Below are 27974 nucleotides of genomic sequence, written 5' to 3' on the forward strand. Positions count from 1 at the left end.
ACTGGAGATGGAATAAGAGCAGTTTGGGGTTGTTTTAAATAATGCAAAACTGAGCCTTAATTGTTTGTTCTTTCTTCCTGTTTGGTTTTGTGCTTCTCTAAGTATGGTGGTGACACTTTTTCTTCTCAGAATAATGACAGCTCTGTCTTTAACTGTAGTGAATGATGCCAATTGGTCAATCTCATGTACATCTGTCTATACCTACAGACTTCTCAATGTAAAGACAGACTTTACTCTGTCAGCTGCCTGTCAGGGAGGAACAGAGCGCCTTTATTTTTCCTTTGGGCACATCTGAATCCAGAGGTAGGGCTGAGCCCCATCCCATCCTCTCTGAGTGGATGGGGACAGCAGTTACACACCAACTGCCTGGTCTGCAGCCAGCTGGGTGTGCACAACCTGTTGCAGCATAGAAACATCCTAGCCTTTTTTCTTTTTTTTCCCCCCCTTTAGTCTTGTACTACTTTTCTTTTCGTTTTATGCCCTTTTTTTTTTTTTTTTCCAAAAATCTGCTGACAGCATCTAGATTCGGTGGCTGTCTGACTCTTCAATGGTAGCAATTCTCTGTGCTTTGGTATGTTCATGGCAAAAAATTCACTGTAATACGTGAAGCAACGTCTCAGCTTCTTTTTTTAATATAAACTACTTTTTTTCCCCCTTTTTCCCAGTGAGGTTAGTTCTTGACAATGACGTATATAAATGTGTTGTGGTTTTTTTGATTTTCTACACTAAAATTCATTGCTCTATCTGATGTTTTCTTTATTTTCTACCTCTTTTGTGTAAACACTTTAGCAAATCATTTCCACTTATGATTGCAGTGAAATGGCTAGAGAAACTTTAAACACAGCTTGTTTGCCAAGGACATTGCATGAAAGCAGAGCTTGTTTGAATACCAGTGAAGGCAGGACTCAAACTTTTCAGAAACTAAGATCCTTTTTTAATGCCCATATTGTTCAGTAGTAGCAAAGCAAAGGGGAGACTAAGCAGTAGACCTGTTAATACTGGAATATCTTTGCTTTAAAATTCAGAAATATCTTAAGACACTGATTAACTTCCTGGGTTTCTGTAGCACATAGGTTCAAAAGTTGGAATCTTGACAATGAACCCTAAATGCTTTTGTTCATGATGTTAGCTTAAATTTTGTCTGCATGGGAAAACTAGCAGAGAATTTGATTCCTCTGTGGCCATTCTTCACACAGATGAAGGAAATTACTTAATGTATTTTGAGAAAGTGGAAAATATTGCCCTGAAAAACCTCAGCACATGCTAAGGTTAACAGTGGAGCTGGTTTTGAGTGGGTGATGCAACCTGAAGTCATGTCCTGACTTGTTGTTCTTGGGTTTCTGCTGTAGCTGAGTTTTCATTCCTGAACAGTGATCAGCCTTATTTCATATTCTGCTGGTACAGATGCCACATACACTTATTGCTTTCAACTCTAGGTCCCACTGGAACAACGCTGGATGACATGCTATGTTTAAAAGCTTGTGAGACACACAGTATAGTAAGATTAAAACCTGGCAAGCACATTGCCTAAAACCAGGCTATGTAAAGTGACTTCCACAAGCTCAATCAGCTCTTTAGCTACTTGTTTGTATGAACAAGACAGTGCCTAATTGCCTAAAGGCTCTCTCAAGTTGTGTCAGAATTGCAGGTTGAACTGCAATGCTTTGAGGTCCACCATCTGAGACAATATTGCCTAATACAGCAGCTGTATTGCTTCCAATATCTGCCCTTAATTTATCTGGGCTTCTGGAGCTGAGTGACCTCCTTGTCATGATTCTAAGCTTTCCTTTTCATCTCCATATTTTTTTTCAAGCTTTGGCCTCTCTCTCACTTTACAGCATAAAGTGTTTGCTTGGCTGCTTTTCCTTCTGTTTTCAACCCTGCAGTGGAAATAGGAATTTGACTTCTTCCTTGTCTTTTAATAAAAGGAAGTGACTATAAGACACTTCTTCTTTTGAAGCTTTAAGCCTCATACTATCGGAGATGGGGAGGATGTCACTGAAGTCCTTTCCTGGGGGAGATCCTTGACAGATTTTTGTCAAGGATCTTGACAGTAAGAGTTTGTCAGTAATAGCTGTTGTGGGTCGCAGGTTGGAATGGACCTCTCTGTGTTCAGCCAGCCTCCCAGACACTACAAAGACTATTTTTTGGCTAGAATAAACCCCTTCTCACCTTCCACATCACATAACCAAATCTCAGTAATGACTGCTTAACTGAGTTGGAAGTGCTCAGTGCATGCTTGAATGGTGACTTTTCATCCTGGGCAGGACTGTTGGCTGTACCATGGCTACAATAAGCTCAGTGTTTTACTGTTCCTTGTGAGCGTATTGTTCAGTGATTTTAACAATAACTGAGGATGCACCAGGTTTTATGTTTCATTTTGCTGGTCTGTAATCTAGTATTTTACTGTTTCATGTTCTCCATCAAGGTTAGCAGGTAAAAAGTTCTTGGGTGAATTTGACATTCATCAAGAGAGCTGTCATTGAATGAAGGGACGGGCAGAGCTCTGAGCTGCAAAACTGGTGGGTTAGATCACATCCCAGCATAGGTTTCTGTAGCTGCAAGTTACTTCCATTAATGCTTTCAAATCTCTTCACAGGCTATCACTCGCCTCCTTCCAGACTTTGATGTTCAGGCAAGTAAAGTTATGGTTTTGTTGCTTGTTTGTTTGGGGGTTTTCTTGTGGATTTTTTTTTTTTTTTGTGTGTATGTTTTGGTTTTTTGTTTTTTTTTTTTTTTTTTTTCCTGGCAAAAGGGGAAACGGAATTGACATTTGAGAAAACAGCAAGATGTGACCAGAAGGGACTGCCTGCTTGCCAGGAATGCTGTTACTGTGAGAGGGGTCTGAATGGGGCTACGCTGTAGTGATGTGAAGGGGACCACGGGAGGTCTTTTCAATCTGGAGCTGAGAAAGTTTCATTCAAAAGGGTGACTGGATTGCAAGCAGTTCTATTCTTGCTGAGAGAATGAGAATCTTTGTTAGTGATACTGGAAAACAATATATTCCCTTCCCACATGGACACACACTTTCCCCAATTAATTTGCTTTCATTAGCACTGTGCATGCCTTTCCTTGGAAGAAATGCCCTTGTGGACACATCCTGTTATGCTGTTGAAATTTTCCAAGAGATTCCTGAGGCCTGTGTGGTCATGAAAGGTGTTAGGCAATCCGTGATGTCAGTAATAGGACATTTATTTATGGTCAGAACATAAGAGCTCATAAAGCACACCACTAGGTCATATGGTGGCTCTCCACTTTCTATATGTCATGCTTTTGAAAGATGACTTAGTAAATCTCCTGGCCCCTCTTATTTTGTTGTCATTTGGGCTTTTGACTGAGAAGTTTGTTCTTGCTGTCTCTTAAGCTGAGACTAAGGAAATGGACAGCTGCAGGAATCAGGCTGTGTTCAACTGGGATGGAGAGCAGGGGGCATGTACCTGTGTTGATAAAAAGAGTGAGTGGTGTTTTCCCATTGCTGAGGACAAGGAGTATGTGTTGGCAAAAAAGGCTCACTGTGTGTCTCCTTTTTATTAAGGGGTGTAGAAATGGAGGTAGACTGTACAGGAAATAGGGAAAGCTATTAAATTGTTCTAGTCTTTTGAAGGTTCAGGCAGAGGTCCTTGAAGGAAATAACCCGTATCCACTTTATTGTGTTTTGCACTTTATTAGCACCTGTCTATATTTTTATTCAATGTTATGCAAACTGGTTAAATTCAGTAGTCTTTACTTTGGATACCAAGTGAGACAGTTGTCTCAGACATCTTTCAATGGTTCTTACTTCAATAGCAATGCTGTAGTTTACACCAATCCTGCATCTTCCCCGTCATCTTTTCTAAGGATGAAATCCACTGCCTGAAGTCTTGAAAAATGTACATTAAAGTTGCCACTATGCAGCTTCTTGATGCACAGCATGGGAGAAGCTTTCCATTTGGGTCCAGATTGATCACTTGGTCTAAATAAATCTGAATCCCAGATTAAGTCTGCTAACAGGAATACTGTGGTATTTTGATTAAGAATCCAGAAGTGACCCATATTTCACTTCTATTCTTGGAATAAATTGCTTGGTTTGTAAACCATGTATATATATAGGTTTTTTAACTTGCAAGATCAAATTCTCTAAGCCTTTTTGCTTTTTTTTACATGTTTTGGATTAACTGCCACTAATCCAGAGCAGTGGTTCTTGTCATTTAGTGCTGTTCTGCCAGATCTTACTTTTTTTAATGATCCTTCTTTGTTAAGAGTTTAATCTGTGGCTGTTCTAGTTCAGAGAGAAAAAATGTGGAAGAACAGTCTCAATGCATTAAGAACTGTGGCTGCAAAGGAGGCTTAGCTTTGAACCTTAAACCCCCAAGTACCCTACCTATGTGTCTTTAAATTATTCTGTGGTTGATTTGTGAAAGAGGTGGTTTGGAGCTGTTGTGAGAGACTTGATTGCTTAGTTTATTGGAAAAGTTCAGGCTCTGGAGGACCCAGGTCACTGAGGGCTGACACTGAAGTTGAAGTGTGCTCTTAGTGAGCGACCTTTCCCATGAGTCACTCTTGGGTGGAGGATGGATCTGGTCAGGGAAGGTGATCAGTACTTGGCAGGATGGAGCTTCTTATTTAATGCATGTGTATGGGTATGGGTATGGGTGTCCACCACATCCAATGCAACTTGCTCTGTCCTTCTGGGAACAAGTTATGCAGTGTTCAGTTAATGTCTTTGTTTCTGCCACTGGTGAAAAGTAGTGATTGTCTGTGGCATGTCTTCCTTCCAAGAATAAATTGTATCTAGCTATTCAGATTTGGAAAAAAATACACCCTTGTTTCACATGCTGTTTTAGATAGACTGGAGTTAAACATAGTTTTCCATTTTTAAAGTAAGCCACTGTATAGTGCAATATCACCCTCCTAAAAACACACATTGCAAGATGTGTATGTGGTTATTCTCTGGAGTAAAGTGTTCATGAAGTTACCAGGGGATGGCCAAGACAAGACATGGAAGAACTGACAGCTCTGAACTACATCTAGTAAGCATTCTGTCTGTTATTATGTCAGTGGCACCCACCTGAAAATTTAAGTAAAGGTCCCCTGCCTCTCAAGAAGGGGGAGTGTTCCTGACCAAACCTGTTTCAGCATAATTAATGATAATCCAGTACAGGGCAGTGTGCCCTGTGTGGCTTTGTTTTCACCATGCTGAGCACATTTCAGTTGTATTTCCAGTTTGATGTATTTGCCTATTCTCTAGCTCAGTAGGTTGGGAGCCAACAGGAACCCGGCTTCTCAACACTGTGTGTAAATTCTCTCAGCTCTGTGTTTCAGTCCATCAGGACACCACTTTCTCTGTAACTAAGAAAACTTTGTGCTGTGTGGCATCTGTAGGTGGCAGAGATGAGTTTGTCCCTTGCGATTCATGGCTCGTGGCCATCTGTATCCACCGGCATGCAACAGCTGTGGAAGCTTTACTTCCTTCTCCCGCCTGTTCTGGGAGAAGGAAAGAGCTGCCCTGCAATGGGAGATGAATCCGCTGGTCCTCGTGGCATGACAGGGTGGTTTTTCCGCTGGCATCAGTGGATGTGGTTTGGAGCATTGCAGGATGTTCTGTGGATTTCCTCATCCTTTTAGGTCGCTGAAGGAACGGGCTGGGGGTGGGTGGTTGCAGTTTTGTGCCTGGCAGAGCAGTGTGACCCAGTGCTAATCGGACTAAGAAGAATCCCTGGGCAGAACTATCGCAACAACCTGCGTCAGTTCCTGCACCAAAGTTTTTGTTATTGGCTTTCACCTTAGCAGGGCCACTTACTTTTACATCTAAAGTCATCATCCTCATTAATGCACCTGACTCACAGCCTGAATTGGGGAACTAAAATAGAGATCCTAACAAAACAAAAAACAACAAAAAGAGGAAAAATAACTGGAAATGTGGGCATTGGGGTTTTAGAAAAATATAAGATGACTTGAAATCCTATTTTAAAGTAGAAAAAGCTGGGAGGAAAATGTTAACTTCAGGGCAAAGGGGATTTGAAACTCAACAATGAAATACCACATTAAAAGCTCAAATATTTTTTATCTTAAAGACATTGAAAAAAGAAGTGGAAAAAATAACTTACACAGGTATTACTATATTAAAGTTCTTAAGTAATATGGATTTAAAATATACTGTCTCCTAGCAATTTAAAAGCTTTTTAAATCATCTTTAAAAGCTCTGAAGCTTTTCTTTCAGTTATGAGGCAAGAGAAGGGAGGTGTATTTAACAGGAATAATATTATAAATTAAAATAAAAGCATGAGATTGTAGTTGAGGATTATGTATATTTGAAAGCTTTAAAATCTTGATGGAATGAAGTATTTTACTTAAAATATAAAATGACTTATTTATCAAAATGCGCAATGTGTGTGTACAGTTTTGCTTTTTAGATATTTTCTTTTTAGATATCATTTTGGTTGCATATCCCATACTTGAGAAAACAACTTGTTCATAAACATGTTCCTCAATCCATGCCTTCCTTAGTGAGGAGGGAGAGGGAAAGGAAAAAATGAGCTCTCCTGTGTGATAACAGATTTTCCCCCTTCTAACCTCATGAAAAAAAAATCAAAAAATATTACTTGAAGCAAAAATAAAATCTATTTTAGAATGGCTCGGCACCTTCAAACTGAGACAGACTCTTTTAAATTGCACATATTTAAAGTATTTTTGTGTACGTTTTTAGGACACTAAGATAAGACTGCACCTCTGTTAAAGTGAGAGATGTGAACAGATGGTGTGTTTGTCTTTATCCTTCTATCGGATTAGTGTACCTTGGATTTTTTTCTAAGATAGTATTTTAATACAAATCAGTTGGTGAAGAGCCTCTTACTATAATGTTGATGTTGATTGGGATGTGCTGCCATCTGTTTTCAGTGCTCTGCATTTTGAAAACATCCATCCCTACATCACGTAGACAAATCTCTTGATCTTTAATAGGATCAATAGGGATGTGAAGTTGTTGGTTTGATGTCACCAAACAAACTGGTTTGAATTGATTTGTTTTTTAGAACCTTGTGGGTATTTCCCATTAAGAATTTGAGCTACTGGAAAATAGCACAACCTCTTTGAATTAGGGGAGTCTTACTGTGAAGGTAATGAGGAATTAAGCCATTAAACTGACTGTGTTTTATGGCAGTTGTTGGGATCATGGTCGCCTGTTGTCTCTGAACTATTTTTAGTTGACACTGAGTTTGAACTAGACTCAGGTTTCTAGTTCCAGTAGAAATAGCTGTGGCAGTCAGTGGGATGTGCAGGTTCAAGAGTTTGGCTTTATTGACCATGAACAGTCTTTTTCATTCTTGCATGAAGAGGGAGATCCAAAATCTTGAGGTGATCCCTGCAAAGAAAACACATTCTGGATTTTTCAGTGCTGTTACTGGAAGGCTCTAGTAATGAAAATCTGAGTATATGAAATGTCTCTGAGCCTCCGAGGAAGAAATAATTTCTGTATTCCACACTTGACTGGAGGTGTATTACACAATAAAACTTACTCTCAGTACTGTGAGGTTACCAAATTATCAATTTTTATGCTTTGCCTTGAAAATTATCTAAGTACAGAAGGGAGAGTAGAATGTGGAAAATATTATTTGCCATTATTATTAATTTCCACTATCATTAATTGCTATCTACTGCCATTGCAAATCTCTTCTGGACTACTGTATAATGACATTACCCAATTTTATATTAATTATATGATATTATATATTATTGGGTCCCTGAGCAATCTGATCTAGTGGGTGACATCCCTGCCCACAGCAAGGAGGTTGGAAGGGATGTTAAAGATCATCTTTCTGTGATTCTATGATTCTATTTTAATAGTCTATGTTAATGATATACTCAAAGTATAATGTACAATAACCTATTTTCTGCCAGAAATTCAGCTTATAGTGGCAATAGTGTAATGTGGGAATTCTTTTGACTAGAAGTTGTGTACCTACTTTGGAAAATAGTAGATTTCAAAGTCTTTTAAAAGTCCTTGGTTTTGTCATGCAGAATAATTGACTTAGACTAATTTCTCAAAGTGTTTTGTGTTTATACTGAAAACTTTAATCCTGACTTTTAGGAAAGAACTTGCTTCTGATTTATTTGAACATAAGTTTGGGGTATTTTAGCATTTGAGATAATAAAATATGCAGTGAAGCTAAACTTCTCAAAACCTGATGGAATCAGCAACAGGACAGACTGTGCTAATTCCCGGGTTTTAAAGTTTGGCACTTTGTACATTGTGTGGCAGGGACTTAGTTCATCTTTGATGTCTGAGCTCTACTGAGTATGTACTTCCCTGGTCAAACCTGACTCAAATCCTATTTAAGAATGACATCCTCGTGAATTAGTCTGTTTTGGTTTTCCTAGCTGGGCATTATGGGAGTCATAAGCCTATGTAGGATAGCAGCTTGTCTATATAACCCAGTTTCCTACTGGGACAAAGTAGAAACCCGCTACCCGTCCTCTTTATGACTTGCTGGATTTATCACCCTGTTTTGCCTAAGGATGGTTCTGGATGTGGAAGATACAGCTTACCTGCTAAATAATGCAGTGAGTATGCAGAGGAATGAGTCTCTAAGGAGACATAAAAGCTGAAAATTAGAGTTTTGATGTAATATAGTTCAGATAGCAGCAATGCTCAACTCGCCAAGTGTACAAGGGATGTAGATCTTGATTCATTGCTGTAGTTGTAACTTAAAACTGGTGTAATTATGTAATTAAAAGCAGAATAGATGAAATGTAGAATGGCATTGCCCAGAATCCTTATTTTCAACAAAATGTGCAATGTATACGTTGTATAAAATTAAGGATCTGAGATTTAGATTGAATTGTTACCTCAGATCTTTGGAGAGTTTTTTAAAGGTTTTTATAGAGGTTGTATGCCTCTGATTTCTAAAAAATATTTTTAATAGGTTTGAATTTAACTTGGACTTTGCCTCTGGGCATTATAAGGCAGAGCAAGTCAAGCAAGCCCTGCAGCAGTAGGCAGAACATAGAATGACATGGATCATATCTTATCTGTGTCCTGTACAGTACATAAAGTATTCTGCTGAGATGATAAGACTGACTGCTACCTATTAACTGCTTTGACTTCTATGTGAGTGTAACGGTACTGTAAATAAGTGTCATAAATAACTGTTGGTTTGTGATTCCCCTTATACGTGTTGGCAAAACAACAAATTGTTTGTGCCCATCTGAAGTTCAAGTGCAGAAGAAACAAAAAGGTGTTCCATCTGTTGTATAAGTTAGATATGACCCAAGCCCATCTAACTTTCCTAGAGATCGAATAAATAAGTTGGTGCTGAGAGGGACTTCGGTTTGTTAATGATGTCCTTGGCTTTATTAAATACTGTTCGTCATTAAATAGTACAAACTCCTGTTATCACTAAATAGTATAAACTCCTGTTTTATGCCAAATAATAGTGACATGCTTCTTAATGTTATTTTTCTGATAATCACCACAATGTTGTGGTTATTCTGCTCTATAGCGAAGTAACTTCAGGCAGTGTTTTATGCTGAAGTCTGTACCTCAAAAGCCATGAATAAAACACATGTGGTGGCTGTTTTTACTGGGGAAGGCTACTGCAATCAGAAGCTTCATACTATGATAAGCCTTTATGGCAAACATGCAAACACAAGCTGCTTAATACTGCTTTCTTTGGGGAGTAGTAATTATTTGCTGAGTCCTTTTCCTAGAAAACAAGTATTTGTTTTGCAGTTTTGCAAATGTTGAGAGTCATAGTTGTAAGTTCCTGTTCTTTTAGGTGTCACTACATCAAAGTGCTTTCCTAGTTTTCTTATGCTGCCTTTTAATGAGGTTAAAAACTGTTTAACTGTTCCCTCAGCATCTGGTTAAAGCTAGAAGCTTAAGTGCTTCTGTAGCTGTCTGCAGAACTGGAGTAGGTGACAGTCAGATCTAAAATGTTAGCACAGAATTCTTACCATGGGGGAGAACAGGGCTGTTAGCACAGGGATTGTGGAACAGACCCTGGGATGGGCAGGACCTGTGCTCTTGGTTGGACAAGGTGTACTGCAGCAGATGTGGAGCACTTGGTCAATCCCCTGACACATTCTTCCCATTCTCTACCAGGAGCAAGATGTGGAGACTGTGCACGGCTCAGTCCGTGTCACCATGTGTGGGACCCCCAGGGGGAACCGCCCGGCCATCCTCACCTACCACGACATCGGGCTGAACCGTAAGTAGACTTTTTATTTAACAGCACAGGCACGACCTGTTTCTGTAACACTGTAACTGCTTTAACAGTTCTGTAACTGCTGGAATCAGAGGCGTGGAAGCGGCGATGGTTAGGAAACCTTCCCCAGGTCCTCGACTGTTTGTGTGCATTGAAACCTGCTAGACGGCACATGACTCCTCTCTTACAGCAAATTTAATTCTCAGATTTTTTTTTTTTTTATCCTTGCGAAGTAAATAATCGGAATATTTCAGTGGCAGGAGCAAAAGATCGCTGGTTGTTCATAACAACTCTGTATAAGCACTGTAAAAACATCTCTAGGGAGGCTTGATGGTGTATTGACAGCAGGACTGAAAAACAACACTGCTGGGGCTTTGCCTTAGGTTCCTCTCTGATAACCAGCCTTGTGCTGCTGTGGGCTTATATGAATTACAAGTCAAGTTAGGATGATTAAATAAATGCTGGCTTTGTGTCCTTAGACAAGGAAGTTCTTACTAGGGAAAAAACTTTAAGTACCTTTTATCTGTCATTTAATGAGCTAATATCCAGACCTGCTCTAGTTTGTTCTTTTCACCAGTACTATTTGCTTCACACAATTCACTGTTTCTTAATAAGTTATTGATATTTAAAAACACCTGCAAATCTTTAAAGTCTGGCTATTTATTACTGGGGAGTGGATATTATTAATATGAAAAATAACCTGTTTTCTTGTCCATTTTTAGTGGAACTTTCTTATTTTACTATTGATTTTCAGTGGATCAGGGCAGAGCTTAATCTGGATCCTATCTTTGAGTAAGACTTTTTTCCGCCTAGAGTTACGAAGTCTATGGTAAATAAACTTTCTCTCCCTTTGAAAGTGGAGGAAACTTTTCCCAAGCTTGTGTGTTCTCTCAAAGCTGATTTGAGCTAAAAGTACTTTGTAATCTGCAAGGATTTTGGATGTATGTTGTAGTATGAAGACATGCAGAAACACGCAGAATATTGTATCATTTTCTAGGCATCTCAAATCTGGTGTGTTCTACTCCAGAAAGAAAATGTGCTAATCCTCTCCCCACATTAATATTGCTTAAAAATCAGAAATCAAATCACCTCAAAGTATGGGGCCTATAGCACTGAGTATCCCAGAAGGATACTTTTGGCTTGAGCTGCCTGCAACAGTTGATCATACACTGTTCATCTTGTAATGTTTGGGTAAAAGCACAAGCCATGATCTCAGCCTTGGATACATTTTTTCTTCCATCATTTTGACACAATCAAAAAAATAAAGATTGGACAAGGAAATGGATAGATAATTTAATCTAAGCAAAAACCTCAGATGAATATCCTTAACTACATTTTATTATTTTAACTTTGCATAAAAATAATTTTTTGAGAATTTAGTGTACCAAGAAAATACTGGTGGCAGGTACCAAAATAACCTGGATAAACCTTAGCTGGACATGATAAAGGAGAAGTTCAGGTTTTATGCTTCAAGAAATTAAAGTAAGTTGCTTTGTAGTAGGGCTTTACTTGTCTTTCCTACTTAGAAATAAAACTGCCCCTTTTCCGAGGCTACAGCACCACTGATCTGGTTGAGTCAACTTTTGATTAACATGTAGGATAGTTTAATAAATTATTCTTTTATAGTAGCAAACTTACTATGTCTTGCAGCGTTATAATTTTGTATTTTCTTTTCCTTCTCAAGATAAAACTTGCTTCAATCCTCTCTTCAACTTTGAGGATATGCAGGAAATCACCCAGCACTTTGCAGTCTGCCATGTGGATGCACCTGGTCAGCAGGATGGAGCACCATCTTTTCAAGCTGGGTGAGTTGTCTGGGAAACAGCCCATTTCTTTAGAGGTATCCGCTTCCTGGAAAAAGTCTTGATCTGCAATTTGATTAAAAAGTGCTTGAAGCAAACACAGCAGTTGGCTTTTGAACTTAAATCCTGATACTAAAGTACTGGAGCCTGGGAGCTCTGTTTTGTTGTGCCAGTTCACAACAGACTTTGGGGCTGAAATTTTAAGTTTTTGCTCTGATAACTAGACTGCTTTTAAAGCAGTTCCTTGACAGATGTCCACATCTTGTCAATTTAAATATGGAGTCACCTTGTTTTGTGATGACATCATGAAGGCAAAAAACCTAAATTATTCCTATAAATAAGACAGACATTACTATAATGTCCTTCTTAAATGTGTGGTCTTAGTGAAATGGCAGCATGGTAGATGTTAATAAGCAGACCTGATAACCTCCCTGGAAAATCCAAGATTTTGGACAGGAACAAGGTGGTGTACCCCCACAGAAGGCCATAGATAGCTGCATACTTCTGACTGTGTATCATGCTGTAACTCTTCAAAACCTTGTGTGCCATGAGCACCAAAATGCTTGACCCATTTAGGTCAAATGATGCAGGTTTACACAGAAATGCTCCTTGAATAGGAGTCAGCTTGGTTGAGGAAGGGAGCAGCCAACAAGCTAAGGGGAGGATACAAGGAGAGAACTAGTTGTTCTGTAAGAACTAAGTATTAAGGAGCTTATAAGTACCTTTATTGCATGAGCCAGTCTATTTCCCTTCTTAATTTTTAAGCTGGTCTGATGCTGAGGAGGTCATGATGGGCCAGGTTCTCAGCTGTTGTTGACCGCAATGGATCAGTTGTCTATCAGAGCAGCCTACAAAGCTATTTCAGTCACCCCTTCTTTGCATTTGTTTAAATCATGAGCTTTTAAGTGCCTTAACCCTCACATCCTGAGCAAGTGTTAACACTTCTAAGTTGTCAGCTGCATGAGGGCAATCATTGTGATCTATGCTAGTAAATACCTCTACTTGATAGAATCATGTGGCAATATAAAGAGCTGTATTATCTCTACCTGTCCTCCAACTGGGAGACCAGTATGTTTAAGTTAAGTCGTAGAATCATAGAATAGCTTGGTCTGAAAGGGAAATTTGCAGGTCATATGGGTCAGCCCCCATGTAATGAGCAGGGACATCTTGAACTAGATCAGATTTTTCAGAGGCCTATCCAACCTGACCTTCAGTGTTTCCAGGGATGGGACATCCGCTACCTCTGTTCCAGTGTTTTGCCACCCTCATTGTAAAATATTTTTGTTCCACCTGCTGCTCAGTTGAGATTTTGCTCAGAATTTCCTTTCCTTAAAATTTCATTTCTGCTCTGCAGAAGACCAGGAGCGTTAACAAACAGCTGTTTTTATTGAGCTTCCTCAGCAACTTCATAGCCCTTCTTATGCCTTTGTGGTGAATGTGGTTGGAAATTTGCCTTTCCTGTTCAAACTTCTTCATAGGTTCTAAGTGTTAAATTTTCTTGGAAAAGATTCATTGTGGTCTATTTTTCTCTTAGATGGACCAGACATTTATTGTTCTGTAACTCATAAAGTGCCATATAGATTATACACATATTTCTGTTAAATTAGTTACTTGTGCTTGCTCCTGTTCTAAATTCTGCTCATACGCTCAATGATCTCATAATGAGCACGTTTGGTGCCAAATCTAGTGATGACCGTGTCTAAATTTGCCAGCCTGCACTGCTGAACGTAACTCCACAAACACATGCTTGTTGTAGGTATGTGTATCCCTCCATGGATCAGCTGGCCGAAATGATTCCTGGAATCCTGAAACAGTTTGGGTGAGTGAAGAATTGTTTACTTATCTTTCTCATTCTTTTCTCCACATGTCTCACTGAAAGAGTGGGGCAAAGCAGGCATTTGCTTTGATCTGGCTGTCTGGCATTTTGTTTGCTAGAACCACACTTGTGATTGTTTCCGATTCCTCTGTTATGGGTGGATTACTTTTGCCTTGGTTTCTGACAGAGCTTATTTTTTGGCCTTTTTTGAAATGTCTGTTTATTTTTAAACAGGAAGCAACTTCAAGTGAAATCCCATGTGCTTAATTTAGGGGTTTCCTCCAGTATTTTCTATGTATCACCCGCACAGGGGCAGGGCACAGACAATCTGTTCTTCCCACTGTAACAACCCACGTTTTCCTGTGTGGTTAGCAGAAAAAAAACCCCATGGTTGCATCTGAAGACATTTACTGTTTTGCTTCTTTGGCTCGAGTGTCTTTAGAAGGTCAGTCTGACCTCCTTAAGCCTCTTCTACCACCAAGTGCAGATGCCAGGTTGCCAATGTCGAAAGACCTAGTGGCAGTGTTCCTCGGTTGTCTACGTGCAACCGAGGTGTGTGTCCTCCCTTAAAGCTCAGCTTTAGCCGGAGCTGTAGCTGAGAAAGGTTCCTGTTCTGTTGAGCTAGTGCTTCTTGTACACAGTGAAGAGGGCAGGTAGGCACCTCCAAGGGGTTTTCAGAGCAAGCAGAGAAAACCTGGCATTCAGGGTTAGGCAACCTTGGAGAACAGACAGGCTGGGCTGGTGGTGGGGATTTCAGACCATCATCCCAATTTAGACATTGTTCAGTTGTAACCAATTGTTACAGTACCTTGAATGAGTTTACCTCACTTCTTAAGAGATGTTTTTTTGAAATGCCTGATGCAAGTCTCAAGGTTGTCAGTTCTGGAGCACTGGAGTAATAAATGGTAACAATAATGTCGGTACCTTGAAAATTAATTAAACTGGAGTGTATTTACAAAGTGTTGATTTAATCATGCTAATGAGAATGAAAATTATCCTCAGGTATTTTCCTAAAAGTATTGAATAAGCTGTTTTTCCGAATGGTTTTGTCTAGTCTTCCCTTCCATGTATTTTCTAAGACCTTGAAGGTGATGCTTTAAACCCAATTCCAGTTAATGGAAATATTTGGTTTGTCTCTGCCCTGTTTGGTTATGAAGTTTAAACTTCATCACCCCAGTGGCTGGAGAAGAGGAGATGTTTCCTTGCCAGCCCCCTGTTAGAGAGGAATCAGTGTCCCAGTTGGAGAGCTGTAATGGGGAGAGGGCAGGGGGAACCTGGGGAGTGGGGGAGCTTTGTATTTAGGCTGCAGATTTCAGGTCTGTATCTTATAAGTTTTTCTGGCAGAGACTAACCATTTCCTCCCAGAATCAGAAAAATGCTATGTTTGCTCAGTATATTTACTTAAAGATAAGTAAGAATATCTGCTGCCCTGCAATGCACAAGGACCAGTGTCCTGCAAATCTTACTGGGGCTGATGGCATTGCTTAGAGTCCAGTTTGCCTGAGCTGAGCCCAACTTCTGTAGCTACATGTTGGCATGTGAAAGAGGAAGGCTACTGATGTAACTTATTTTTGGCACTCTTCCTCATTTGTCTCTTCTGTTTTATTGCCGTGCAGGCTGAAGACCATTATAGGAATGGGAACTGGAGCCGGTGCCTACATCTTAACCAGATTTGCTGTAAGTTTTGTGGAGCTTCCCTAGAGCCTCTATCGTGATTTCCCTTACATATTATTGTCCCTGTAGCATGCAGAGAGGATTCCTGCTCTGCTGTGCCCATTTAAGTAAGCAGTCAGGCTTTTAAGTGAAATACCACAATCTGCGGGATAGCTAATCTAGAAGACCTAGATTTTCCATTTTAAGGCCTGAGCTCTTCCCAGTTAATTTGCAGAAGGTTTTTATAATGGGAGTTCTCTATTTAAACTGAGGGTGGAGGAAAAAGTTAAATCTTAATGTTCTCCAGCTGCTCAGTTGAATTGCTTTAGTGAAAAATTTTTTTCCATACATATGCTTGTTTTGTGCAAGATAAAACTAGACCTACCACCTTTCTCCCCAGGAGATAATTTGCTAATTTAAATTTTTTGCTGATTGATAGATCTGATGAATCTTCAATCTTTTCTCTTGCAGTTAAACCATCCAGACATGGTGGAGGGATTAGTTCTCATTAATGTAAACCCTTGTGCTGAAGGTTGGATGGACTGGGCAGCAACTAAGGTAAACATCTTTAAGTTGGTAAAACAAATCTTACTGGAAGACTGTCGAACATGAGGAGCTGGGCAAACTTGTGTGCCAAGACATGGCTGCAGACACAAAGTATCCCAGAATAACTCCTTTTGGGGTTTATTCTTCCATTTGCAAACATACCTCCTACAGGACTAGTGATAAAAATAAGTACTTTCAGAAAACAAATACTTGTGACACAGTGGAGCTACTGGGCATGGACAATTCTTAAGAGCCAGTAACTGCCTGGGAGAATAGAGTTTAACCTGGACACAATAGTTTGGGAAACGTTCCAAGTAAACTTCAAGTGTTAGTGTAACATTCAGTTCTTTCTTGTTCATGGCTTTATTTACCAGAACAGACCAAAATGTGAACTAGAACACAGAAAAATATTCAGAACAACATCTTCCACATTTCAGTCATCTGTGTGAGTCTTAGATGCCAAAAGGACTCAGAAAAGGCTTACAGTAACTGTGGACAGATTGTTCATACCAGACTTTTAAGTGAAAATGTTCTTATATAAAAGAGCTCCTGTTAACTGTGTTCTTTTGTAGTTGTAAGAAACATTGCAATGTGGGAAAACAGGCACTGAGAACCAGCTTAAAAATCTTCCTGGAACCATTATATGTAAATAAGCATAAACGTTACATTACATGTTACTCAAATTTAACATGTTAAAACATTTTTCAAGGTAAACTGATGGCAGACACTTCATATCATTCAGAGTCACATTTAAGTGAATGGTAGTTGCTCTAAACACTGAGAAGTACAAAAATTAGTGTGTCATCTTTTAATCACACAGAGACAACCCATTGTAAGCCTCTAAGATGATGAAATGTAATGTAATGGCAACACTGTAATACTAGGAGAGACTTGGAGAGCTAGGATATAACATTCTTTCAAGGCTTAAGTTACTAAATAAACTCCCAGATGAAACTTATAAAAATAAACTGATATACAAACTTATTTTAAAAAAGCAGTAACTTGTCTATGTTGAAATTTAGCAGTAGACCCATTTTGATTATCTCACCCAGTATCTTGCTGTAATTAAATTTTTCCCTATCTGTGTCTTTGCCTTCTACCTGTCAAGTATTGCTAAACTTAGGAGTACAGCAGGTGATTTTTATTCTTCTGTCCTTACAAAGCAAGAGCACATATTGTGGGTTATGATCTTAAGGTATCAGATCCATTGGGTTTCAGGGAGGAGATTGGGCAGTGACACCCATCTGGCTTGTTTGCTTGGTGTTCCTGCAGAGAGTGATTCCATAAACATCTATGCACTAGAACTGTTTCCTGAATAACTGCATTAAAAAAGACACCTTATGAGTCACTCAAACATAAACAACCCCTAATGCCATTATAATTGAATTGGGGGGGGGGGAAATATCAGTCCAGAGTATTGTACATATAGAAACAACATACATAGAAATATCCATTTATGGGTAATTAGAAGGTTTCAATTGTTCAAGTGTTGTGTTAATAGCAGATACTTAGATAATCTTGCTGTTCAGATTTCAGGTTGGACAAATGCTTTGCCAGACATGGTCATTTCACATCTATTTGGAAAGGTAAGGATGTTCAAAAGATTCCTCTGATGTATTCAGTGTTTTGTATCTACCTTCTGGGGCTGGAAGGAGAGGAGAAGCCTTCACTTAAACAACAAAGGACAGAGTTAAACTGTGAAATAGGTTTCATACTTGCATTCCCGGTATTTTGGAGGTGGTATGCTGCCATGGGGCTTGCTGTGTCCTGAGGACTCAAGTGCATCTCAGTTGTGACAACTCTAGCAGGGACAGCTCTAAACCCTACTGTTTAGACAGCCAACACTTAAACATGAGTATTACTGCCACATTCAGCTCAGGATATGAGCATATTACCCCACATATTTTTTTATATAACCTACTTGTAGCTCTGACAGCTGGTTATTAGTACTAATGGCACTCTTCAGTGCAAGCCTAATGGAAAGTACTGTAATGTTTTCTGAGGCTACTTTGCTGTACTTGAAACTGTTAGTAAGTGCAATGGAAAACTCCATTCCAACAGAACAAGGGACTAATCTGTAAAGACTTTAGAACCAAACAGTTTGAAAATGTTACTGATTGAAGTCCTTGGAGTTTAGTTATTTACAATTGTGAAATTGAGTTCCACATTACATACATTTGTAAGCTTTCAACATCTACTTTGCCCTGAAAACATTTATTAGGCTTCTTACTCTGAATCTTTTTTATTTGTTTTAAAACCTCACACTTGCCTGACTGTAACCTACTAACATCTGCACTACAGCTGCAGCTTTTGCAACTGTGAGATCTTAACATTACAACATACTGAAGTTTTAAAGTGAAAATTGTGGTACTGCAATTACAAGCTAATATTAATTCTGGGTGACATCATGCTGGAAGTTGTCCCTTCCCCCACAGTGCACCCCTGGTGTGTAGATATGAGTCTGATATGCAACTACTGTGCCATGTCTTCAGATCCTTTCAGAAAATAGCCCCTATTCTGAATGATTCTGTCTCCACTTTAGGAAGAAATTCACAGCAACCATGACCTGATCCATACTTACCGTCAGCATATTATTAATGATATGAATCAAACCAACCTTCATCTCTTTGTCAACTCTTACAACAGGTAATACATTTACCTGATATCTAACTGGAATTGTTTTAAGAGGCTGTCCAGGTCTTTAGAGACACTATTACTTGTGTGGTGAAATTGTGTGTTCCCCCAGTATAAAGTTCTGCTTGAGAGTGCCTTTAGGAATCTCAGGTGGTTTGCTTATGGGAGAAGGACCTTGTGTATTTTTGGGGTGAAAGATGTTACACTGGGACTAAACTAACACATTGATCCTTCAGTCTAAGTATGGTTCTACATCAGTTATGGAGGTTACAACACGTATCAGATTAAATTAACATGTGAATGTCTGTGCTTTCTCTAAATTAGAAGAATATGGAAGTGTCTGTAAAGTCTCAGTGTATCAAAAGCCTTTGTCCTCACATTTTTTTATTTTTTTTTTTTAGCCGGCGAGACCTAGAGATTGAGCGCCCTGTTCCTGGAGTAAATGTTGTCACTCTTCAGTAAGTATTTTATTTCCTACCAGTTCAGTTGTACATGATGTGAGGTAAGAGGTGTGATCAGTAGATGCATTGCAAATGCACTGCAGAACTGTAGTTGCATGTGCTTACATGCTGTAATGTAGGAGATGAGAGGTTACTGCAAGTCAGGGACTGCCATTAGGAAGATTTCCTCTCTTCAGACTTGACAAACATATATTAGCTGAAATGGAAAGTTAAGCAGTTCCAGTTCCTGTGCATGCGCAAACTTGGGCTTACAAAGTACTTGAAGAGTAGATGTGCTTATCCTCATGCAGGAATATATTGTAGTTAATGGAAACAACCGATAAACCCAACCCAAAACCATTTAAAAAAACAACTAAACAAAAATTCAGGAAGATGGAGCAGGTATGAGAATGACTTTGAGATCTTCTACTAACAGCTTTTCACTTATGCTGCAAATTGTGCAACATAACAGTTGTCAAGTCCTCCTCTGCTCAGCTGCTGATGGTTACATACAGGAGACTCTACTCCTCTGCCAATCTGTTTGGAATAGGATGGACAGATCCAAAAGTTGGAACTCAGGGGCCTGGAGGTGGGGGTGAGACTTTGGTGCTGATGCTCACATTCAATTTCTTTTAAAGCAAGGAATAAGAGCACTGGCAAGGGCTGATTTGCTGCCTGGTGGGGAAGAGGACAGGTTCTCAGGCAAGGAATCAGCACATGTCAGTAGGTCTGCAGCTAATGCAGTGGATTTGATGTATGTTTAAGGTGTCTGGAACACAAACCAACTCACTTCCACACACTTAACTGTCTCATCCTTCCAGTGACACAAAATGCAGCTTAGGGCAAGTCTGGGCCGGATCACAGAGATAACACCACTCCTGTCTGTGCTTCTTTGCAGGTGTCCTGTCCTCCTGGTGGTCGGTGACAGCTCCCCAGCAGTGGATGCAGTGGTGGGTACACTGAGCCTTCTTTGCCACCCTGCTGGGTGATGGGTGGGTGAGCCAAGCAGCTGCACAGGGCCAGCAGAGCTCCTGCCATACAGCAGCCTGGCTGGCTATCAATCCAGCCAAGCTGGCTCTCTTCTTTGACTGCAGGAGAGCTACCGTTAATCCCTTGCTGTTTGTGCCCTCTGTGTGTGCACCATTATTTAATAGCTACCATGTTAGGAACAATCACCACAGCAGTTCCAGTGAACCGCAAATATTTTCCTTCAGAGAGGGATCTGCTCCTGGTATTTTAACTTGTTGTGTGGTGCTGGAGCTGTGCCCTGGATCACTATGGAAGTGAAGAGCTGCTTTCTGACCATTCTAACTCACCCCAGATGACTGGATGACTTCAAATGTTGTGCCTTAATGGGCATGCCCAGTCTGCTGGCCCCAGGCCACATGGCTGCTCACCACTTGGGATGCTACCAGATGACCCCAAATCACAAGATAAACAGCACTTGTTGCCACTGGAGTCCCAGAGACAGATGAAAAATCTACAGTTCCCAACTAATTGGTTTGTACATGGAAAAAAATGCAGTCAGAAAAGTGAACTGACTTGGGTTTAAAGATGCATATATGTATACATAGTCTTCATACAGAAGCATAAGATACTCATTTTACTCTGTATTAAGCCAGAAAACAGGATTTTTGATCTGTTTTCATCTAGCAGCTCATAATTAAGTCTTGTGTACAATGCCTTATGCTGCTATTCTTTTATGTAGGTTGAATGCAACGCAAAACTGGACCCAACAAGGACCACACTTCTGAAGGTAATAACAAAAACTGTGATTTTTCAAAATAAACATTCCTCTCATGTAAAACCAGTTGGATTAACTAAAAAAAAGAGTGATATGCTGCAGTAGAATCCAGTTCTAATGCGAAAAGATAGTTCCTTCAGAGTAAGAGTATTTTAGTAGAATAAACAAGGCTAGGGGCTTCTTGTTGGGGTCAACAGTACAGAATTTTTCAGCTCCTCCACTTTAAAGCATTAGGGATGAGACTTGAAATGCTCTGTATTTCACACACCCATAATGAATTTGACTAGAGCTGGCAAAGCTGATCTTGAGGTATTTGGAAATGTTTGAAAAAGCATGGAAGGGAAGTGCAAACCAGCTCATTCTGATCCTGTGCTTGCCTGTCCCTCAGCAGTAGTATCAGACTAATTGATAGCTATTGACAACTGACACATTTATCAGCCACAGTTTGGTCATCCTGCCTTTTATGAGGGTACAGTCCAGGATATCTTATCAGAAAGTTGATAAAATGCACTTCCAAACAGCAGAATATGATGCAAAGGTTTTGGCTGATGCTTGGCATTCAGAGGATGGGTGCAGTTTTCAGCTCGTTACTGATGAAGTAATAGCATGCAAACAGTGAAACAAGTTCAGTCATGCTTCTGCTGTGAACTTCTACATCTACTGCACTGAACTGGTCAGTGAAAATTATAATAATGATTTTTTTAATTTTTTCCCAAATGCCTTTTCCTCCTAACATTGAGGAGTTACACTGCTGCCCTACCATGTGGGCGTGAGACTATCTCAGACACTGTATCTGTGGCCAGCTTTTTCTCAGTCCAGGGATATGGGTGATGCCAGATCCCATTGCAGGCCTGTTTTGCTGCTAACTAATCCTAGATAGGATTTGGGATTTCCTGTAATTTACAGCTCCACTGTTTTGAGCTTGTGGTGTTCCTTGGAACAGGACTGTTTTTGTTGGGTTGATTTTTGAGGGGTGGAGTGGCAGGAAAAATGAAATGCTCCAAAAATACTGCATGCACTCAAGATAGCTTTTCTCATTTGGCTTTCCCTGCTTCCCTTGGCAAGTCAGGCTGATGCTTGCCATCCGCAATCTCAGCAAATTGGTTTTCCTTCTCACCTCTGAGCCTCAGGTGTTTGTTTTCTCTCCCCTGTTTGTCATCCAGGTCAATACAGAGTCATGTTATTGTAATTCAGAGCTGAACTTGTAACCAGGACTATCAGGCTGGTTTCTAAGATACTGGTAATCACTGCCTAGTAAAAAAACACTCGTAGCTCCAGCTGATTCTTTGCCTGATGGTCAAGAAACTTCAGGGTTTTCTGGGGTCCACTCGTAACTTTTATAAATGTGTAACAGCTTACTTTGTGTTCGTCCACGTGGATATTACTCACATAACAAAAGGAAATGTTTCTCTGCCAGATAGCTAAAAAGGTCATTTTATTATATCCTGAGCACAAATGAGTTCCTCTGGCGTTACACTAACTGGCTGTTCTCATCTCGTTTCAGATGGCTGACTGCGGTGGGCTCCCCCAAGTTTCCCAGGTAGGATTTGGCTGGCGGAAATCCTACTAATCCTGTTCTGAAGTGTGTCAGACTGCAACAAATGGGTGTTTTCCTGTAGGGTACTTGCTGTTCCCAAGTGTCAGCCAAAAGGATGGTTATGATTTCATGAATAATGATGTCAATTGGTCATCTGAGTTTTCTTTTTTCTTAAAAGAGCAGTGAAGCACAAAATTAAGATTGGGAGGGGATATTATTTTCACTAATAAAGTCTTAATCAAGTAAAGATCTGAGGTGGGAATGCAGAGGTACTATTTTATTCCTATTTACTAGGCAGATGTGGATTAAGGCTTGAGCACTAGCATTTTGAAAACAGTCTTATATGGACTATTTATAGCATAGATCAGGAAAGTGGAGTCAGGAAATAACGATGTTATGTTCTTGCATACACTGACCCTGCTTCACTGAGAATGAACTGGAGTTTATGAAATATATTTAGACCTAAATTCAAAGTTGGTAATAAAATTAGGTTGAGAAAGTTAAAATTTACCTGTGTTCTTGTGTTGCCTCACTAAAAGAGCTGCCCTATAAATCAACTTTAGAATCTAACATCTAAACAAATTTCTAAGCAATATAACGTGGTATTTGTGAACTTAAGGAAAACCTGAATTTGTAATTGCCTGCAGCTGAAGTCCCTGGATAGGCAGTGTGTGCTCCAACAGTGGGAGTCAGGAAAAGGCTTTTTCTAAAGCTACACAGTAGTATGTGCATTGCTTCTGCTATGCAGAGTCCATTCTTTGTAGTGATTCAGATAGAATACAAAAAATATTTTCATGTGCAATGATTGAGATTGTGAGGCTTATGTGGCCACTGTGTCAGCAGCAGAGAAAAACTGGGAGTGCCTCATTGCAAGAATGTCAATCATAGGCAGTTGTGCCTGTGTATTCCTGCTAAGCTTTTTTTGCCCTATAAACATAACTATCAGCTCTGACTAGAATTTGTTCTCTGCTGATTAGGAATCACTCAGTTACTGACCATGCATGAACTGCCTTGTATATTTTGTGAGGCCAACTGTTTTACTTTAGTTCACCTGCTTCAGTAACTGCACAAGCAAAGTTTGAGCCAGACTTGTCACTTCTCTGGAAATCTCATTCTTAAATAACTGTGTTCATTTTCTAAAATAATGAGGCAGGGGAGCAGTCTAGAGAGGGGAATGGTGGATTTTTGTCATAAATTAAGCTTTCAGAGGGTCAGTAGAATCCAGAGAATATTTGAGAACCCTGTTAATATAGGACATCTGTGACATCTATGACACTGTAATGTAACTAACCTTCTGAGCACTGCCTAAAATAACACTTTCTCTCTTTTGCAGCCTGCCAAGCTTGCAGAAGCTTTCAAATACTTCGTTCAGGGAATGGGATACAGTAAGTATTGGTTTTATAGAATGGTTGATCTGACTATCAGAGTTAATTGGGCATCTAAGCACCCAGAGTCTCTGATCTCAGGTGTGTGATCTTTGCCCTGTTGGATGTACATTTGCAAGGGGAAAGAAAAAAACACCTGTGGTATCTGGGCAAAAGGTTTTCAGACCAAATGATATTAAACAGAAGAAAGCTTTTTGAACAGCTGATACCCACGAATAGCTGGTTAACTTTATCTTGATGTTTTTAAGGTGGATATTTGTAATAGTGTCCCCTTGTGGCATCACATGATATGGTTCATATACTGCATGTAACATTTAAAACCTCATTAGCTCAGAGGTTTCTTTGAGTTGTAGCTGGGGTTTTTTTCCACATATTTGTTTCTGGCAGCTGCTTGTGTACATACATTTCCAGCCTGGGCTGCCAGCAAAGGTTAAACATCTGAAAGTAATGGGAGGTCTCATGGAGTCTCTTTAGTTTATATCCTTGCAGCCACAACAATGCGCCATAAAGCTGCCTTGAATCTCTCGGCCCTGACCACCAATTTTACCTTAGTAATTTAGGCTCCTTAACTGTATGCCTGGAGCAGTGAAGGTAGTTCTCCATGAGAGGCTACCATGAAAAGCATGTATTCAATCTTGAAGGCTTCTATAAGGGTAGTCAAGGTTGGAGAGGAAGGCAAGGACTTCCTTCCAAACCCACGAAGGAAGGAATTAATGAAAGACTCTTCTTCCAGTGCCCTCTGCTAGCATGACCCGGCTGATGAGGTCCCGCACCGCTTCTGGCTCCAGCGTAACCTCTTTGGAAGGACAGAGGAGCCGGTCTCACACCGGGGAAGGCACAAGGAGCCGGTCTCACACTGGGGAGGGAACAAGGAGCCGATCCCACACTGGGGATGGTTCCAGGAACCGCTCCCACACAGACACACGCATTGAGCTGACACCGAACTCGGCAAGCAATGCTGAACAATCAAGCCCCAAGTCCATGGAAGTGTCCTGTTAGATGCATGTGGGAGGTTTAAACTGGTCACGGTGTGAAAAAGTAATGGATGCCCCCTGTGTATCATAAAAACATAACTGGTATTAATCTCAAGCTATTCTGTAGGACAAACTCTGTTCACCAGGGTCTGACAGGGACCAAAGAAAAGAAGCATCTCATTTGCTCTATTGTTATTCTTGTATCTCAGACAGCTGCTGCTATTGTGCCCTCCTTCAGTGGATGCCAAATTCTAAAGGATACTTGCCAAAAGCTGATGTGGTTGTAAACACTTCAGAATCAAACCAGAATTGCTCAATACCCTCCTTTAAAATCAAAGCTGTTACAGGCCCCTTTATCTCTTATTATCTTGAAGTAAACTGGCACAATTTGAGATGAGTTTCAAAGAGGGGGAGAAAAATATTATGGATTACTTTTACGAAAGGAAATGAAACAAATGTGTTATGGCCTCATGTTGAAGCTGGAGTTGAATTCATTGTATATAGCTTGACTTCAATGATAGAGAAATTAATGTATCGTGCATTTATAGGCCTTCTAATTCATTAGTATTCAAGCCTGTTTTCCTATGTACAATAATATACTACTAAAATAGGCGATTTTAATGTGACTTTGAGATGAACTAAATCTTTAAGCTTTTTTTATTTCACTTTTTTGAGACTTAGTTTCATTCTTCCTTTCTTTCCCCCCTCCTAGACCCTAAAATCTGCTTAGCCAAAAGAGGACAAGATTTAAATTTGATAAGCAAGATAGGATTCCCTGTTTGGGAACTTGGGCCAAAGGATTTACCATACTGCAGAACTTGGTGTAGTTGTAAGAAGTAGTATAGCCATACACGCCAGCTTGATGGCAGAAGCAGAAACAGCTTGATTTTTCCTTCAGGAAGCTTCTTATCTTTGCAGCTCAAGTTTTTTGTGTCCAGCACAATTGTGATAAATTTGGAATTCTGCAAGCGAAGCCAGATCCAGCTGTTCTTTGTCAGGAGAGATGAATAACTGGGATGGCATGTAATTAGATACTGTATGTTCAACTACCACTAATTACCTGATTTGAAACTGATGAGATCTCACTGGTGCTGAGAACTGTATTCCACAAAGTGGTGGAGCAGCAACACTGTACCTCTGAAATACAGTGTCTAATGACTGCGTAAATGTCATGATCTGCTGGTTCTGCATCTTTACATAGCCTCCTGATACCTTGGGTTGCTTTCTTTGAAGCTAGTGGCTTGATACCTATCTGCCAGTCAGATTTTCACAGTTGGGTGTTCTTAAATTTGTCCTTCCATAGATAGCAGGACAGGATTTCCTGAGCTCCAGTGCATACCTGCTGAACTGCAGTCCTCACACAAACAAAAAGCTCAAAGGCCGAGCAGCTAAATAGCAAATGATAATACTTTGGGATTGCTTGTTCAGAAGAACACCATCTAGGTTACTTTATATTGACTAACTTCAGCTCTTGTGTAGAATATCCATAATGGTTTGTGGGAAGAACAGACAATTTCCGGAAAGAATAAAGCTATTGTGTAAAGTCTATCAAGAAAAGTTTCTTAATGAAGTATTTGTATTTATTTCAAAACAAATAAATTTGTAACTTTGCAATGTCTGGTGTCTTCATGTTTTACCAGGAGTACAATCTTTCTCAGTCCAAGTATATTCTTATCCCTTTGTATCAATGAAATCTTTTTTTCTTTTGCTTATATCTCTGCCATTACCTACTTCTGTGCTCAGTTTTTTCCCCCCATTCCAGCCTACTATTTATACTAAGAAAACACCACACATTTCAGCATTTTTATTGGCAATATTAATACTAAAGGATAATTTTACTCTAAGAAATATAGCAAAATATTAAGCCATGATATAGAGTACTATTTGCTGTTTGAAGTTTTCTTTGTCTTTCTGGCTATAGTACTGCCTAGTGCACAGATCTGTGGTCTGTACACTGACTTCCTCACTGGAGCTGGTGCCATGCTCGTTTTATCCTTTCCGATGCCGATCTGATCTGTAAATCCATTGATGTGACGTGTTCTTTGTGAATAGCTGGAGGTATGCAGGCCTCTTGACTGAAATTGCAGATGCCACTTTGAGTTTCTAAAGGCATTTCTTTTTGGACCTCTTGCAAGAATCTAACTTCAGAAGACTAAAGATTAACCTAGTGACTTACCTAACATACTGATGTTTTCAGGGACAGGTGGCTTTGTGACTTTGCTGGGACTCTTGGGCTGCTCATTCCTCCTGTATCTCAAAAAATCCTGTGATAGGAAGAGGCAAAAGCAAATATTTGACATGTCTGAGCCAAGGCTCTGCTAGACATGCTGATTCAGCAGTCATGATTGGACTGATACCAGCAAAGGGCTTGATTTGGTTAACCACAGCCAGCGCCAGTGAAAACAGGAGGAACCTGTGCCAGTTCATCTTACAAAAGAAGGGCACAGTTATGTTCTTTGCTGAGCTTTTCTGGGAATGGCTAATCATTCCTTCCACAAGGACACCATGGTGTGCCTGTCAAGCCCAGGGATTTTATTTTGGTTTAATGGGGAGGAATGCATCCAAGCCTTCTTGCAGCACAAAGGGGTCTGCAAACACTTCTGAGCAGCAAGGCGTTTCTAGGACCACTATAAATGTCAGCTTTGCAACAGAGAGTATTCATTTGGCAAAGAACAGTGTGTATCTGCAAAGAAAAGCTGGAGGGCAGCACAGAGGAGTAATGCCTTACCTTTTACAAGGAGTTATGACTCCTCTTTCCCTGCAGTACTGATCTCCTGGCATCTTTAACTTGTGCTGTAACTAAAGAGATGCAAGTGGCTTTCAGATTTATTAGATTTTTTTTATAAGAAACCTTCTTAGAGGTTGCAAAAGCTGATTTCTACAATATTCTTGGAGACAGAATTAACCTGGATAGTGTAGTGTCACTAAGCCAGAAAAGGCTTTTTTCTCCAAATATGAATGGCCATCAGGGGACAAGGAGCTCTTATGGCATAGTGGAAATTCAGGTTCGATAAAAGGAGGTTTCCAGAAAATAACCAGATCACATCTCACACTGCTTTTGGGGTTATAAAGGGTGGAAGAGAACAGAATGGGCTCTTAGGGACCATGAGGCTTCCTGATGCCATCAATATACCTCAATACCAAATCTTTGCTGTTGTGGTGCTCTTCAAAACCACTAATAGAAAGGATGTCATTGCTGAAGTCTGGGCTCTTTCCACCTCTGTCTGGGCCTTGACATCTACTGTACAAAAATCTGGCTGAA

General features: G+C 40.0%; 1 protein-coding gene across 1 annotated transcript in view; it reads left to right on the forward strand.

Moving 5' to 3' along the window:
• NDRG1 (N-myc downstream regulated 1) overlaps positions 1-26326 on the forward strand; it is a 40488-nt gene extending 14162 nt beyond the window's left edge. The window contains exons 3-16 of the mRNA XM_017818306.1: positions 2600-2635; positions 10079-10184; positions 11866-11986; positions 13740-13802; positions 15416-15476; positions 15924-16010; positions 17528-17584; positions 18541-18644; positions 19034-19090; positions 19971-20022; positions 20781-20828; positions 22321-22356; positions 23687-23738; positions 24472-26326. Coding sequence (XP_017673795.1) covers positions 2600-2635; positions 10079-10184; positions 11866-11986; positions 13740-13802; positions 15416-15476; positions 15924-16010; positions 17528-17584; positions 18541-18644; positions 19034-19090; positions 19971-20022; positions 20781-20828; positions 22321-22356; positions 23687-23738; positions 24472-24737 — 1146 coding nt within the window. The 3' untranslated portion in view covers positions 24738-26326. The remainder of the gene's footprint in view (positions 1-2599; positions 2636-10078; positions 10185-11865; positions 11987-13739; positions 13803-15415; positions 15477-15923; positions 16011-17527; positions 17585-18540; positions 18645-19033; positions 19091-19970; positions 20023-20780; positions 20829-22320; positions 22357-23686; positions 23739-24471) is intronic.
• The last annotated feature ends 1648 nt before the right edge of the window (positions 26327-27974 follow it).

Source organism: Lepidothrix coronata, unplaced genomic scaffold (assembly GCF_001604755.1).
Source record: "Lepidothrix coronata isolate B3197 unplaced genomic scaffold, Lepidothrix_coronata-1.0 Scaffold67, whole genome shotgun sequence".
Lineage (NCBI taxonomy): Eukaryota > Metazoa > Chordata > Aves > Passeriformes > Pipridae > Lepidothrix > Lepidothrix coronata.